This window comes from Chironomus tepperi, unplaced genomic scaffold (assembly GCF_022539635.2).
Source record: "Chironomus tepperi strain 1889 unplaced genomic scaffold, CSIRO-AGI_Ctep_v1 contig_163, whole genome shotgun sequence".
Taxonomy (NCBI): domain Eukaryota; kingdom Metazoa; phylum Arthropoda; class Insecta; order Diptera; family Chironomidae; genus Chironomus; species Chironomus tepperi.
Window position 1 is genome coordinate 943,970 of NW_027226285.1, and position 14,581 is coordinate 958,550.

A 14,581-nucleotide genomic window follows, 5' to 3' on the forward strand; every position below is an offset into this window, starting at 1 on the left:
GCTGAGTAAGCATCTGAATGTCATACAACAGATTTGCATTTTTATTGATGCTCGTGCATTTTTATTCAAATTTTCTGTATTAAGGCACACCTAAATTTTATAAATATTCAAATTTTAGTAATTTTCAGCCACATGCCTTTCTCTGGTGCCAACAGCGGACTAGTAGGATTGAATTTGAGTGGGATTTGAGTTCCCTCTGCTGGTTGAATAACAAAATTTTTTATCAGCTTCACAATCCCGATTTTAGACTGCATTAATCCAAATCTCATGCCAATACAATTTCTAGGTCCATCACCGAATGGAATATTTGTGAATGGCTTAATATTTCTTACATTATCAGCACTGAATCGTTCAGGATTGAATTTTTCTGGTTCTGGAAAATATTCAGGATCTCGTTGGAATGAAAATGCATTGATAAGTACAACGGTTCCTTCAGGAATCACTAGATTTGAGTCTGGGATATAATACTCTTTTGTACATTTCCTAATTGGAGTTGGAATCGGTGGATACTTCCTTAAACCTTCATTGACAACCATGTCTAAGTACTTAAACCCTAAGAGCAAGTCATAAGTCAATTTGTCGTCATTTTCATCGAGTCCTGTAACAATCTCCTCCCTTAATCTATCCTGTACATCTGGATTCAGTGCAAGTTCATAAAGCAAGAAAGTCATCAATGAACTTGAAGTCTCAAAGCCTCCAAAAAATATAATAAATGCCTCAGCTGCAAGTTCTTCCTTTGTGTACTCATCTTTAAGCCCCAGCAGCAGTGACACAAAGTCAGTCCTCTTAATGTTGCTCTTTTCACGATAGTCAATAGTCTGAATGAATGTTTTAAGAAAGAAGTCACCAACATCCTTAGGAGTGAAGCCTAATCCAAGTTTTCTAGCAATATCTGGCCATTCAGTTCCAAAAATGAATTTTATGATGCCTCCAAGTGTTATGTTTGCCAGTTTCTTCCCATAATATCCAAATTCAGCATTCTCGTTCTCAAGACAATTTGGTTCAATTCCAAATGCTACATTCCCAATGCTATCGATAGTAAATCTTTGAAGCCAACTGCGCATCTCAAGATCATTGCCTTTCTGTAGCTGATCATCAATAATTCGGACCATTTTGTCACTTAATACATCAATCAGCTCAAACATCATTTTCATCTTTCCGGATGTGAAGATTGGTGTTAATTTGACTCTTCGGTCTCTCCACTCATGTCCATCTAAGGTTAAGGTGCTGGAAAAAAATCATTATAGTCACAATCTTCAGGCTGTATGCCTATGCATCTACTTACTTGGCACCTATCGGATCATCTCTCTAGAAATTAAAGCATGGATATAAATTTAATGGAACTATGAAAAGACTTTAATGGACCGTACCTTATTGTAAAACAGTCCTCGATCATGAAAAGAATTAAAATCCCTAACTAAAATATTTTTAACCAATTCTGGATCAATTGGAATGATAGCTGGTGACAAAAAGTTATACAGTCCAATAGCCGGTGCCTTTCCTTTAAACTTCTTATAATAATAGTCTATCTTCTCAGCATTTGTTGTTTTTGTTCCTACACCAGACAAATTTCCTAAAGGAAACGATGGATTGTCTTGAAGAAATCCACGATCAGACCAAAATCTAAATCGCTTTTTTACCCACTGATAAGCCAGACTGCAGCAAATGATAAGAGTAGTTAAAATACCGAGTATAAATCCCATTGTGTGTCTGCGAGTGAAGAAGAAATGTAACTGAAGTAATTTTACATTTGAGAGCCTAATCAATCATATAATTGAGCATTGAACTAATACATTCAAAGATAATCAGCTGATTGAGAGAGAAACACAAAAGCATGTGCTGTTTACAAAATAATTTTTATTATACTTCTACCTGAATTAGGTAGACTAAACTATACTGTTACAGGATTTACTCAATTTTCTTCATATTCAGCCACATACCATTCTCAGGTGACAAAAATGGACTTGATGGTTTCAATTTTATCGGTATTGATGTCTTCTCACAAGGCGACACAATAAAGTTCTTGATAACTTTGGTGATTCCGATTTTAGACTGCATCATCCCGAATCTCATGCCCAGGCAGTTCCTAGGTCCTTCTCCTGTAAAATTGCCAAATATTACCTTATAATATCTACATATCAGCTTCATAACTTACCAAACGGAAGGTTCGTGAACGGCTTGATATTCCTTGCATTTTCGTCACTAAACCTTTCGGGATCAAACTTTTCAGGATCTGGGAAATATTCAGGATCACGCTGAAGCGAATATAAATTAATTTGAATAATAGTTCCATCTGGAATGACAAGTTCAGTGCCTGGAACTTTATATGTTGTTCTACATTTCCTCATTGGAATCGGAATCGGTGGATACTTCCTTAAAGCCTCATTGACAACCATGTCTAGGTATTTGAATCCAAATAGCAGGTCATATGTCAATTTGCCGTCATTCTCTTCAATTCCTGCTGTTATTTCTTCTCGCAATCTATCTTGTATGTCTGGATTTAATGCTAATTCATACAATGCAAAAGTCATCAATGTACTTGATGTCTCAAATCCACCAGCAAATACAAGAAAAGCTTCAGCAGCAAGTTCTTCTTTTGTGTAAACATCTTTAAGACCTAACAGCAGCTTGACAAAGTCATTTCGGTCTATTTGACTCTTCTCTCGATCTTCTAGCGTCTGTGTAAAGGTTTTAAGGAAGAAGTCACCAACTTCTTTATTGACGAACGTAAGATGCAATTTTCTTGCCAAATCTGGCCATTCCACTGAAAACAGAAATTTAATTGCTTCCAAAAATGATCCATTTGTCAATTTTCGGCAGTAGAATGTGAATTCTGTAGTTTCGTCTTGTAGACCTGTTAAATAATTAAGTTAAAGCTTAGAAATGGAACCAATTGAAATCATTCTAATCTTACAATTTGGATCAATTCCAAAAGCAACATTTCCTATGTTGTCGATCGTAAACTTCTGTAACCAATTACGCATTTCAAGGTCATTTGTTTTTAGCGTTTCATTCTCGAGTGTTGTAATTAGCTTGTTGGATATGACGTCGACAATTTCAAACATCATTTTGATCTTTCCAGAAGTAAAGATTGGTGTAAGCTTCACTCTTCGCTCTTTCCAGTCCTGACCACTTAAGGTTAATGTACTGTAAATTTTGGAAATGAGATTTTGTGATGTCATTGTGACGTCATTTTTGACTTACCTGACTCCAATGGGATCATCTTCCTGAAATGTAACAAAAATAGATTAAGGATGGAATTAAGTGACATAAGGCACAATACCCCTGAAGGCACGTGACGTAGAAAAAAAAAAAAGGCTGGCGTTTGTCTGGCGCTGTTCAAAATCACGCTGGATTAATGCCAGATTTTTCGATATTTCTACGACATGTGCTTTCCGGGATGACTTCTCATGACATAGCAAGTTATAAATAAATATGATGTAACTTACCTTATTATAGAACATCCCACGATCATGAAATGATTGAAAGTCACGCACTAAAACATTTTTAATAAACTCTGGATCTATAGCCAAAATTATAGGTGACAAAAAGTTATAAAGCCCAACAAAAGGAGCTTTTCCTTTAAACTGTTCATAATAAACATCCAACTTTTCAGAATTTGTCATTTTAGTTCCGACACCTGATAACGTTCCCATTGGAAATGACGGGCTGCCTTGCAAGAAACCTCGATCACTCCAATATTGAAATCGTTTCTTCACCCATAGATATCCGACAAAAAATAGTAAAACTATTCCTAATAAAACTTTGTACAACATTTTGTAAGTCAGACGACGATGACTGATGATGAGATACTAAAGAACGATCGTTTTATGTCTCTTTGTTCCCATTCTTTTGATCACTAACACAGCATAGCACAGATTATAGTATCTATGTATACATACACAGCTGACTGAATCAGAACAAATGTGTGTGACTGAGAGAAGAACTGAAACTCTCAAACTTGATGATATTTCTCTGTTTTTAATTGAGTTCATTGTGAAGGTCATGTAAATGCCGGCTAATCTGCGAATGAATAAAACTTCTGATTTTTTGGTCATTTTATGCAATTTTTATTTTTTGAATATTCCCTGAAAACCAGCAACATTGCCTTAATACTAGGATTTGTCAAAAATTGCATGCCTTCAAACAAAAAAACGCAGGCATGCTGCTTTGAACGAATTATAAGATACATCTCAAAACTGCCGGTATGCTCCTCTAAAATTTAAGAAGCCTGCAGTTCTTGGACAAACCTTCACATCTCATATTCTTGTAAATCTCAACCACATTCCCTTTTCTGGTGCCAACAGTGGATTTCCTAAGCTGAACTTTATTGGAATTTGTGTCTTTTCAGAAGGTTGAACAACAAAATTTTTGATAATCTTTGTAATTCCAATTTTAGACTGCATCAAGCCGAATCTCATTCCCATACATATTCTTGGACCCTCGCCGAATGGAATATTTGTGAATGGCTTAATATTTTTAATGTTTTCGTCATTGAATCTTTCGGGATCGAATTTTTCTGGATCTGGGAAATATTCTGGATCATGTTGGAATGAGAATGAATTTATAGGGACAATAATTCCTTCTGGGATGACTAGTTTTGTTCCAGGAATTGGATATTCTTTGTTGGTTTTTCTCATTGTGGATGGAATTGGTGGATACTTCCTTAAACCCTCATTGACAAACATGTCTAGATATTTGAATCCAAACATCATGTCATAAGTCAATTTGCCGTCATTGTCATCAATTCCATTCATTATTTCCTCCCTCAATCTATCCTGCATGTCTGGATTTAAGGCAAGTTCATAAAGCAAGAATGTCATCAATGAACTTGAAGTCTCAAAGCCACCAAAAAATATAATAAATGCTTCAGCAGCAAGTTCTTCCTTTGTGTATTCATCTTTAAGTCCAAGCAGCAGTGACACAAAATCATTTCGCTTGATGTTGCTTTTTTCACGACGTTCCAAAGTTTCAACAAATATTTTCAAAAAATAGTCATTGACATCCTTAGTGGTGAATCCAATTTTCAGCTTTTTAGCAAGACTTGGCCATTCACTTCCAATCATGAATCTTACAATTCCAGTAAAAGTTATATTGGACAGCTTCTTTGCAAAATAAGCAAGTTCGGAATTTTCGTGCTCAAGTGCTGGAAATGATTTGAAAATGTTAATGGCTATATTCATTATTAATGTCCTTAATTACCATTTGGATCAATCCCAAAAGCAACATTTCCGATTGTGTCAATCGTAAACCTTTGCAGCCAGCTGCGCATCTCTAATTCATTTGTGAATTGCAACTGATTATCAAGAATTTGAACTAACTTCTCACATAATTCATCAAGTAGCTCGAACATCATTTTCATCTTTCCGGATGTAAAAATCGGTGTCAATTTTACACGACGATCCCTCCATTCTTGACCACTTAATGTAAAGGTACTGGAAATTTTGGTTATTTTTAGCTGGATGTATTTAAGGAATGAGGATACTTACTTCGCGCCAACTGGATTGTGTTCCTGAAAATTATACGTATTATTCATTTCATGACTTGATTCATAACTGGGGACGATTTCTCCAGTTGTGGTACGGTACAGCATTTGTGCACCAATGTTACGGTACATACATGTATATACCGTACTATACCACTGGTGTACCAATACTGTACCGGATACTTGCGTTCCAAAACTGGAGAAATCACTTCCTTAAAATTCTACAATCTCACTTTATTATGATACAATCCACGTCCATGAAATGATGCAAAATCGCGAACAAAAATATTTTTCAACAGTTCTGTATCCAACACGAGTAAAACCGGTGATAAGAAATGATAAAGTCCAACAGCGGGAGCCTTTCCCTTAAACTTCTTATAATAATAATCATATTTCTCATGATTAGTCATTTTAAATCCAACTCCGTCCAATGTTCCAAACGGAAATGTTGGATCTCCTTGTAAGAAGCCTCGATCTGACCAGAAACTAAACTTTTGGTTTAGCCATTTCCGAGCAAGTGAATAGCAAATGATAAGAAGAATAATCAAAATAATCAAGCTCATTTTTGCGATTGATGTTAAAAGAACAAAATTCAAAGCAATACTGAAGCAGGTTCTTCTATTTTTTATGAGCATTAGTAAAGTATTAGGAACCTATACATACAAAAAAACTTGATTATCAAACAGATTTGCGATATTTTTTATTTGTTTGTTGGTTCCTTCACATTTAATCAAAATACATATATAAACCATGGATTGATTGGAGCCTGAGATAGGAACCTAGGGGTCATTCACTTATGACGTAACTCGAAATATCTACTTTTTGACATTCTCATATCCCACCTGCTTTACAAAATCTCAACTAGACCCCACTCCCCCTTAAGAGCGTTACGTAATAAGTCAACGACCCCCTAAGATAATTCGAACCAAAACAACAATTAGTCATCCATTATCTGCTGTACAATACACTGAACTTTTATTCAATTTTCTTCAAATTCAACCACATCCCGCCGACAGGTGCTAAAAATGGATTCGGTGGTACAAATTTGACTGGAATTGGTGTCTTCTTGCTTGGACTCACAATAAAGTTCTTGATTATTTTGGTGATTCCCATTTTTGATTGCATCAAACCAAACCTCATGCCTAAACAGTTACGGGGTCCATCACCTGGAAGCAAAATTTTAAATTATTGGCAATGATAAATAAAATAATCGAATTCATACCAAATGGAAGGTTGGTAAATGGACGGACATCTTTAATATTTTCTTCATTAAATCGTTCTGGATCAAACTTGTCAGGATCTGGGAAATATTCAGGATCATGTTGAACCGAATAAGAGCTGATTTGAATAAGAGTTCCTTTTGGAATGACAAGCTTAGTCTTTGGAATATGATAGTCAATAGTAGCCTTTCTGAACTGAATAGGAATCGGTGGGTATTTCCTTAATGACTCTTGGATGACCATATCAAGATATTTGAAGCCAAATAGCAAGTCATAGGTCAATTTTCCATCATTTTCTTCAATTCCTGCTGTTATTTCTTCTCTCAATCTCTCTTGTATGTCTGGATTCAATGCTAATTCATAAAGTGCAAAAGTCATAAGAGTACTTGATGTCTCGAATCCTCCAATGAATACAAGAAAAGCTTCAGCGGCAAGTTCCTGAATTGAATAGACATCTTTAAGTCCTAATAAAAGCTTCACAAAATCATTTCGTTCAATTTCATTATTTTCACGGTATTTTATAGCATCGACGAAGGCTTCAAGGAAGAAAGACGAGACTTCCTTAGGTAAAAACTTGACTCCCAACTTCCTTGCTAGATTTGGAAATTCAGAAGCAAAAATGAACTGCAAACTTTCAAAGAAAGTCGATTCAATAATTCTCCGACTTTTCAGCTCAAATTCAGAGTTTCTAACTTCAATGCAGTTCGGTTCAATTCCAAATGCAACATTTCCGATGTTATCGATTGTGTACCTTTGTGTCCATGATCGCATTTCAATTTCATCTAGTTTTTGACTTTCTTGGCTAACAACTCTGACCAATTTGTCACTAATGTCATTAATTATTTCAAACATCATCTTCATTTTACCGGATGTGAAAATTGGAGAAAGCTTTACTCTGCGATCCCTCCAGTCTTGACCATCAAGTGTTAAGATGCTGGAATTTAAATAATGTTATAAGAACTGAATATAATGAAGGAGGTTTGAGTATGTTTTGTGCCACGATCCTTACGAAACCGGGATTGCCCTGTAGCTCAGTGGTAAGAGCAAGCGATCTGAAGTCATAGGACTTGGATTTGAGTCTCACGTAATACAAATACTTACCTTGCACTAAGAGGATCACCTTCCTGTAAAAGAGAGAGTTTAATTCTATATTCAATAGAAAATTCACAAATATCCACTTACCTTATCATAATAGAATCCTCGATCATGGAATGACTGAAAATCTCGAACCAGAATATTCTTAATCAATTTTGGATCAATTATAAGAAGTGACGGCGAAAGAAAATTATAAAGTCCAACGAGATGTGCCTTTCCCTTAAACTTCCTATAGTAATAATCCAAGTTTTCAGCGCTTGTTACTGAAGTCCCGACGCCTTGTAATGTTCCTAATGGAAATGATGGATGGCCTTGCATGAAACCTCTGTCCTTCCAAAAAGTGAATCTTCTTTTTATCCATAAATAAATTATAGATAATATCACAGCTATAAGCGTTAAGACTTGAGCGTTCATTTCTTATGAACAGTCTATTCAGCACTGAGTGACTTTATTGACTGTAAACTTGTTACTATTTGAAATCTTACTTATTGTTTTTAAATTTTGAGTGGCTTTTTATCAGACAATTTTATCAACAAATAAAGATATGCTTTTAAGGGAGAGCATGTTCTAAATGCAGTAAGACTTATATCACTAGGTACTAAACGATATCAGCCATTTAAGACAAGAGGATTTAGGGATTTAAAAGAGGAAACTCTAATTATTGTGTCTAGAAATCTAGGTTTTATTCATTATTGTAATTAAAATTCTTGATAATATTACATTGGTATTAAAAGTTACTTCCCGGGTTGCTAGGTGTGGACAAGATTCAGGAATTCATATTTCTACTGTTGCACAGAATTCCATTGAGTTACTCGAGCTATACAATTCCTTAAACAATTATATTCTACGAACATTCAACCACATTTTGTCGGCTGATTCCAAAAACAAGGCTGTTGGTGTGAATCTCAACGGAATTACAGTCTTATCACATGGCGAGAATTCAAAGTTTAAGATTAACTTAGCTAATCCCATTTTGGACTGCATCATTCCAAATCGTCCTATTTTGAAATCAATAATCAGTAAAATATCCAACAAAGCATTAACTTGACCTTACCTCCAATGCAACGCCTTGGTCCGTCACCAAATGGTAAATAAGAACATTGTGGTCTCATCTTGACATTCTCCGGAGTAAACCTCTCAGGATCAAACCTATGAGGGTCTGGATAATACTCAGAATCATAATGCAATGAATAGACATTAACATTAATATAAGTGCCTTTTGGAATCACCAAATCTGTGTCTGCAATTTTAAAATCCTTGTTACAAACTCGATTAAGAAAGTATGCTGGTGGATATTTCCTTAATGCCTCATTGGTGACCATTTCAAGATATTCTAAGCTATTGATCAACTCATATGAGATTTTTCCGTCGTTATCTTCAACTGCTTGCCTCACTTCATCTCTTGCTCGCTGTTGGATGTCGGGATTTAGTGCTAGCTCATATAATGCGAAGCTTATAAGACTGCTGGATGTCTCGAATCCTACAAAAATTAGTAATATTGTAAGCTTATTGATTGTTACATTGAAGCATCTCATTCGCTTTCTTTCTATGTCTACTGCCGCACGTACAAAAACAAGTTCAATGTTAACTTTCTTCACATTGCAAACATGTTGCACTTCTCGCACGTAATAGATACGTATGGAAAAATTACGTAATGCTTACATATTATATAAATGTTACAGACTCACCTCCCAAGAAGAATATAAAACTCTCAGCAGCAAGTTCATCCACAGTCAATGTTGAACTCTTTTTTAGTTCCAATAAAATTTGAAGAAAATCTTTGCGATAAGAATCCGTTCGTTCTCTTTGTTCGATATTTTTACGGAATGTATTGTAGAAGAAGTCAATGACATTAGGCTTGTTTGCAGTTAGATGCAATTTTCTCGACAAGTCCGGAAATGAGCATGTAAATTGGAATCGAAGAAAGTCATAAGGTGTAAAATCAAGCATATCTTTTCCATATTTCCTTATTTCCGATTCAGGATTATTTAAGCAATTGCTGTCTAATCCAAATGCTACATTCGATATCACGTCTGTTGTAAATCGTGCAACAATTTCATGCATTTCCGTTTGCTCTGATGATTTTATTGATTTTTCCAATGTCATAACCAGCTGATTGCTGATATTCTGAACGGTATCGAACATAAGTTTCATTTTACCGGATGTAAATGTTGGCGTCAGTTTCGCTCTGCGATCTCGCCATTCACTTCCTGAGTGTGAAAAATAATTTTTGATGAGGAAATAAATTTTGATGTCAAATTTTATGAGATTACCTTGAAGTGCCAGCAAATGTACTGAAATTGGGTCGTCTCGCTGTGGTGTTGGGGATATACAGAATTTATGTATGTCCTCAAAATTGGGGCCAAATGTACATTATGCTAATACATACCTGATTATAATAAAGATATCGATCATGAAAAGTATCAAAATTTTGGATCAGGATTTGCTTAATCACATCCGGATCTATGATCAGCAGTACAGGCTTCACAAAGCTATACAATCCCACAACTTTTGCCTTTCCCTTGAATTCCTGATAAAACTCATCCAATCCATTACAAAGTGGCTTTTCCGTTCCTATACCTTTGAATGAACCATAAGGTAGTTCCAACTTCACATAGTCAAATCCTAAATTTTTCCAATAATTTCTACGATTTTTAATCCAAAAATAAATGTAAGTGAAAATAACGAGAAGACAGACTATAGAAAAATTCATAGCTCTGCACTTTTTACTTCCGATTGGTGTGGTTGCTTAAAAGAAACTAAAAATTGCATTAGAAAAATAACACAAGACATATCTGCACTGCTGCAAACTTTCACTTTTTTGCCATTTTATTTATGTACGTTTAGTTGATCAGGTATGGAGTCGAAAAGAACCTACAACCGGTTTAATTTATTTTAATGATTTAATTGACAAGAATATATCAGATTTTGGTGTCATGAATGGTGATGAAAGGTTATACTTCATTGGAATGACAGTGCTATCACACGTTGAGAATTCAAAATTCGAGATAAGCTTTGCGACGGCGATTTTCGCTTGCATTTGTGCGAATCTACAAAATAATATAAGTATAAGCCAGTGATGGGCAACCTGTGTGCTGCGGCACACTAATGTGTTGCCATAAACTGTATGCAGCTTGCAATTCCGATTGAAGTAAGTCACCAAGGTGTGCTATGTAACATAAAAGGTTGCCCACCACTGGTTTAAGCTATGAATCATATAGTTCATTGATCTTACCTCATGCCGACACATATTCGCTGTCCCTCACCTTCAAAAAAAGTAAACAAAAAATTTGCGATAAGTCAACAGCTCATAAATCATTTTGATAAATAGACAAGTAAGCTTCAAACTTGAGTATTGAAGATTATTTGTGGGAACCGAGATATCGGAATCGACACTAAAGTCTTATTGACATCATTTATGAACCTACCAAATGGAAGATACGTAAATGCTGGTCTCATCTTGATGTTCTCTTCTGTAAATCTTTCTGGATCAAACTTTGTTGGATTTGGATAGTACGAAGGATCATGATGATAGGATAAAGCTGGAATATTGACCATAGTTCCTTTCGGAATTTCTAATAATGTGTTTGGAATTTTATAATTTTCTGTGCATCTCCTCAGTGACATTGGAATTACTGGATATTTTCTGAGAGTTTCAGATATGACCATGTTTAAGTATTTCATGTCTGTTAATGTGTCATATGTCAAGCCTTCATCACTGCTTAAAACTTGATCAATCTCTTCTCTTAAGCGATCTTGGATGTCTTTATTTTGTGATAATTCATAAAGGCAATAAGTAATTGTTGATGAAGTTGTCTCAAATCCACCTCCAAAAAAGGCAAAACTCTCAGATGCCAGTTCCTTAAGATCAATACCTGATCCCTCTTTGCTGTTCTTTAAGTCTATCAAAATCTGTAAAAAGTCATTTCTACGGATATTATTCTCTTCTCTGTACTTAACAGTCTCAATGAACAATTTCAGGAAGTATCCGGATGCTTCCTGGTTTGTAGCTTTTATGCCTAAAGAAACAGCTAATTCTGGGAACTGAGATGTTAGGAAGAATCTCGTGATTCTTATAACATTCATTTGGAATATCTTCTTGCCATATTTCCTTATTTCTGAATCTGGATCCGCAAGGCCTGTAATTGACATATTCATTATGATAAGATGAAGCTTCCCACAACATTTCAACTTACAATTGCTTTCGATTCCAAATGCAATGTTCGATATGATGTCAGTCGAATACAATGCGATCGTCTCACTTATGTTAGGCTCGGATGTGTTTGAGAACTTGTCTACTAAATTATCAGTGATTCCCGATATGATATCGAACATTGACTTGATTTTCCCAGAACTGAATGTTGGCGTTATTTTCATTCTCTTTGGCTTCCAATCGTCTACTTTCATCGTCAGCTGTGGATCAAATAATTTATTTGTTTACAAGCATGCAACAGGACATTTGGCACGTGCGTGATTTAATATGTTACTTACCAAATTATGACTCAATGGATCTGAAACCTTATTCGAGTACATTCCGCGATCCGAAAAATATTGAAAATCTTTAACAAGAATTAATTTTGCAAGTTCTGGATTAATAATTATCATTGCTGGATTTGTAAAGAAGTAAATTCCAACAAAATTTTCTTTTCCTCTGAATTCGTCATAAACTTGCTTTAAAGAATCTGCAATGCTTCTTGTTCTTCCAACACCGGCAATATTACCAAACAGAAAAGTCGGCTTTGCACTCGGAAATCCACGATTTGTCCAAAAATCATATCGATATTTGATGTAAACATACAAAAATAATAAAGTCACTATTGTCAAGGTCAAAAGCATTTCTTTTTTTGCTTATGGCAGAATACGAGAGAATCAACAATGTCAAAATTCAACAACAGACTGAGAGCTTCTGTGAGAATGAATGTACTTTTGTATATATTTTTTGGAAGTGCCGTTGTATTTTTGTTTACAATTTATTATCCATGTGTTAGCGGAACATTACGTGTTAATGTCTGGGACTGAATATTACGCAATGTTTTGACTGTATGGATTGTTTATTATTGTGATTCATGGCAACGACTACTCGTTGACAATTATTTTGAATGATTGTATTTTTGGACATTTGACATTAATTATTCATGGATGTCAAACTTAATGATAGCTTTTGGGTATTCAGCATTGTTTGTATTAGTAAATATCGTTCCTATATAGACATGTGTACTATACAGAATCTAAGAAGAAAAAGCTCTAATTGAATGAGCATTTATTCTATAGTCAAGAACTTGATGCAACTTGTGATAAGCAATTTACCTTTAATCCTTCCATTTTACTTTACAAAATCACATGTCTAATACTTTCTCAATTTCCATCTTTACAGAACACGGTAGATAAGTTAGTACAAAGAGCAAATGCATCTATTCTGATTGGAACATCATCATGGAAAGAGCAATTTGTTGAAGCATTAACAGTGAATCCAGGTAAAGTCAATTACCAATATTGATAAAAAAAAAAATTCAATCAGTTCTGTTTATAGTCGGTACATTAAAATCAAATTGATATTTTTTTTTCTATGTCAATATCTTAGGCGATGATGATGGTGGCGATGAAAATGATGGAAATGATGATGAACCATCAACTCCAAGCTGTATGGATTATATTATGCACTTCCTCACACTCTTTTGGAAAATTATTTTCGCATTCATACCGCCAACAGGTAAGATTATGATGATAAGGACATTTCATAAGGATTGTATGAGAATTTTTTGTGCTTCATGAGAAGGAAGATTAAAGGTTGAAATGAAAGATTGGGTTCGTTTTATGGCTTTAATTTCGTATTCGAGTATAGGTATTCAATGCCTCCTTCTTCCTCGCCCACTCTGGCTACCCTTCTGTACTTGTATATGGACATACCCACTGTACTGTCTTTATTCAGGATTCAGCAAAAGTTGCCTTTACCGGCACACTCTTTTTGATTGATATGATATGATATGTCTGGGATATTAATAATAAATTTTATTGTGCAGACTGCACACCTTCATATTCGAATTTCACAGTCCACAGGACATAATACAATAATTTATTGAACGTGATAGAAATTTTTATATTGCATTCCTTAACATCTGTCGATGCTTTTTTAATACAGAAATAAAAAATATTGAATTATTGCATTGGAAATGATTGGTTTTTATGGGATCGACAGGTATTCGAAAATATCATTTTGTATTGTAAAGTCATATACTCTATGGCTTCTTAATATTCATACAAAGGATTTCCTGATTTTTCACAAATTTCTCATACATTCCATTGTGCATATAATATGATATAACTCAATATGTCTATATCTTTTTCAGACTTTTATGGTGGCTACTTGTGCTTTGTAATATCTATTTTATGCATTGGTATTGTGACGGCAATTATTGGTGACGTCGCATCACATTTCGGTTGCACACTAGGTATTAAGGATTCGGTTACTGCCATTGTATTTGTTGCTTTGGGAACGAGTATTCCAGGTATGACATTAAATGATTTAAAAGTCTATAGCTATGTACTTGACATGCTTCATCTTTCTTTCAGATACGTTTGCTAGTAAAGTGGCAGCAATTCAAGATAAATACGCAGATGCTAGTGTGGGTAATGTGACGGGTAGTAATGCTGTCAATGTCTTCTTGGGTATCGGTTTGGCATGGACTATGGCTGCCATCTATCATAGAAGTGGCGGCGGAGAATTCCGTGTTGAGACTGGAAAGTAAGTTTGCTTAAATTGTCCATCTGATCATCAACATGA

At 35.0% G+C, this 14,581-nt stretch overlaps 5 protein-coding genes across 7 annotated transcripts in view; 1 reads left to right on the forward strand and 4 right to left on the reverse strand.

Moving 5' to 3' along the window:
* Window positions 1–14,581, forward strand: part of Calx (sodium/calcium exchanger 3) — a 214,584-nt gene that overhangs the window by 193,392 nt on the left and 6,611 nt on the right. For all 3 annotated transcript variants that reach the window (XM_070637793.1, XM_070637792.1, XM_070637794.1), the window contains exons 5-8: window positions 13,175–13,274; window positions 13,382–13,510; window positions 14,148–14,306; window positions 14,371–14,542. In XM_070637793.1, coding sequence (XP_070493894.1) covers window positions 13,175–13,274; window positions 13,382–13,510; window positions 14,148–14,306; window positions 14,371–14,542 — 560 coding nt within the window. The remainder of the gene's footprint in view (window positions 1–13,174; window positions 13,275–13,381; window positions 13,511–14,147; window positions 14,307–14,370; window positions 14,543–14,581) is intronic.
* LOC139088567 (uncharacterized) lies at window positions 55–6,072 on the reverse strand. The gene is made up of 7 exons (XM_070637838.1): window positions 5,719–6,072; window positions 5,490–5,512; window positions 5,203–5,435; window positions 4,264–5,146; window positions 1,371–1,710; window positions 1,286–1,308; window positions 55–1,227 (listed from the first exon to the last, which is right to left on the reverse strand). Exons 1-7 carry the CDS (start codon window positions 6,046–6,048, stop codon window positions 108–110), a joined length of 2,952 nt encoding a protein of 983 aa, XP_070493939.1. The 5' UTR covers window positions 6,049–6,072; the 3' UTR covers window positions 55–107.
* LOC139088428 (probable cytochrome P450 6a13) lies at window positions 1,838–3,822 on the reverse strand. Its single transcript, XM_070637647.1, has 5 exons — window positions 3,450–3,822; window positions 3,205–3,227; window positions 2,915–3,147; window positions 2,156–2,854; window positions 1,838–2,099 (listed from the first exon to the last, which is right to left on the reverse strand). The coding sequence occupies exons 1-5, from the start codon at window positions 3,774–3,776 to the stop codon at window positions 1,909–1,911; spliced, it is 1,473 nt and encodes a 490-aa protein (XP_070493748.1). The 5' UTR covers window positions 3,777–3,822; the 3' UTR covers window positions 1,838–1,908.
* On the reverse strand, window positions 6,434–8,257 carry LOC139088427 (probable cytochrome P450 6a13). Its single transcript, XM_070637646.1, has 4 exons — window positions 7,888–8,257; window positions 7,807–7,829; window positions 6,708–7,639; window positions 6,434–6,651 (listed from the first exon to the last, which is right to left on the reverse strand). Exons 1-4 carry the CDS (start codon window positions 8,212–8,214, stop codon window positions 6,461–6,463), a joined length of 1,473 nt encoding a protein of 490 aa, XP_070493747.1. The 5' UTR covers window positions 8,215–8,257; the 3' UTR covers window positions 6,434–6,460.
* Window positions 8,459–12,710, reverse strand: LOC139088568 (uncharacterized). The gene is made up of 9 exons (XM_070637839.1): window positions 12,292–12,710; window positions 11,997–12,213; window positions 11,229–11,939; window positions 11,036–11,066; window positions 10,693–10,850; window positions 10,190–10,548; window positions 9,489–10,113; window positions 8,855–9,280; window positions 8,459–8,798 (listed from the first exon to the last, which is right to left on the reverse strand). The coding sequence occupies exons 1-9, from the start codon at window positions 12,634–12,636 to the stop codon at window positions 8,638–8,640; spliced, it is 3,033 nt and encodes a 1,010-aa protein (XP_070493940.1). The 5' UTR covers window positions 12,637–12,710; the 3' UTR covers window positions 8,459–8,637.

Excerpts from the sequence above, each read along its gene's own strand:
- LOC139088427 (XM_070637646.1), bottom strand. The coding sequence starts at position 8,214 with ATGAACGCTCAAGTCTTAACGCTTATAGCTGTGATATTATCTATAATT. Across the intron at positions 7,830-7,887 it reads GAGGATTCTATTATGATAAG|GAAGGTGATCCTCTTAGTGC; the intron begins GTAAGTGGATAT and ends TCTCTTTTACAG. Across the intron at positions 7,640-7,806 it reads GGTGATCCTCTTAGTGCAAG|CATCTTAACACTTGATGGTC; the intron begins GTAAGTATTTGT and ends TTTAAATTCCAG.
- LOC139088567 (XM_070637838.1), bottom strand. The coding sequence starts at position 6,048 with ATGAGCTTGATTATTTTGATTATTCTTCTTATCATTTGCTATTCACTT. Across the intron at positions 5,436-5,489 it reads CACAATCCAGTTGGCGCGAA|TACCTTTACATTAAGTGGTC; the intron begins GTAAGTATCCTC and ends CAAAATTTCCAG. Across the intron at positions 1,228-1,285 it reads GATGATCCGATAGGTGCCAA|CACCTTAACCTTAGATGGAC; the intron begins GTAAGTAGATGC and ends ATTTTTTTCCAG.
- LOC139088428 (XM_070637647.1), bottom strand. The coding sequence starts at position 3,776 with ATGTTGTACAAAGTTTTATTAGGAATAGTTTTACTATTTTTTGTCGGA. Across the intron at positions 3,228-3,449 it reads GTGGGATGTTCTATAATAAG|GAAGATGATCCCATTGGAGT; the intron begins GTAAGTTACATC and ends GTTACATTTCAG. Across the intron at positions 2,100-2,155 it reads GTTCACGAACCTTCCGTTTG|GAGAAGGACCTAGGAACTGC; the intron begins GTAAGTTATGAA and ends GCAATTTTACAG.
- LOC139088568 (XM_070637839.1), bottom strand. The coding sequence starts at position 12,636 with ATGCTTTTGACCTTGACAATAGTGACTTTATTATTTTTGTATGTTTAC. Across the intron at positions 12,214-12,291 it reads ATCCATTGAGTCATAATTTG|CTGACGATGAAAGTAGACGA; the intron begins GTAAGTAACATA and ends TTTGATCCACAG. Across the intron at positions 10,114-10,189 it reads GATATCTTTATTATAATCAG|CGAGACGACCCAATTTCAGT; the intron begins GTATGTATTAGC and ends CCAACACCACAG.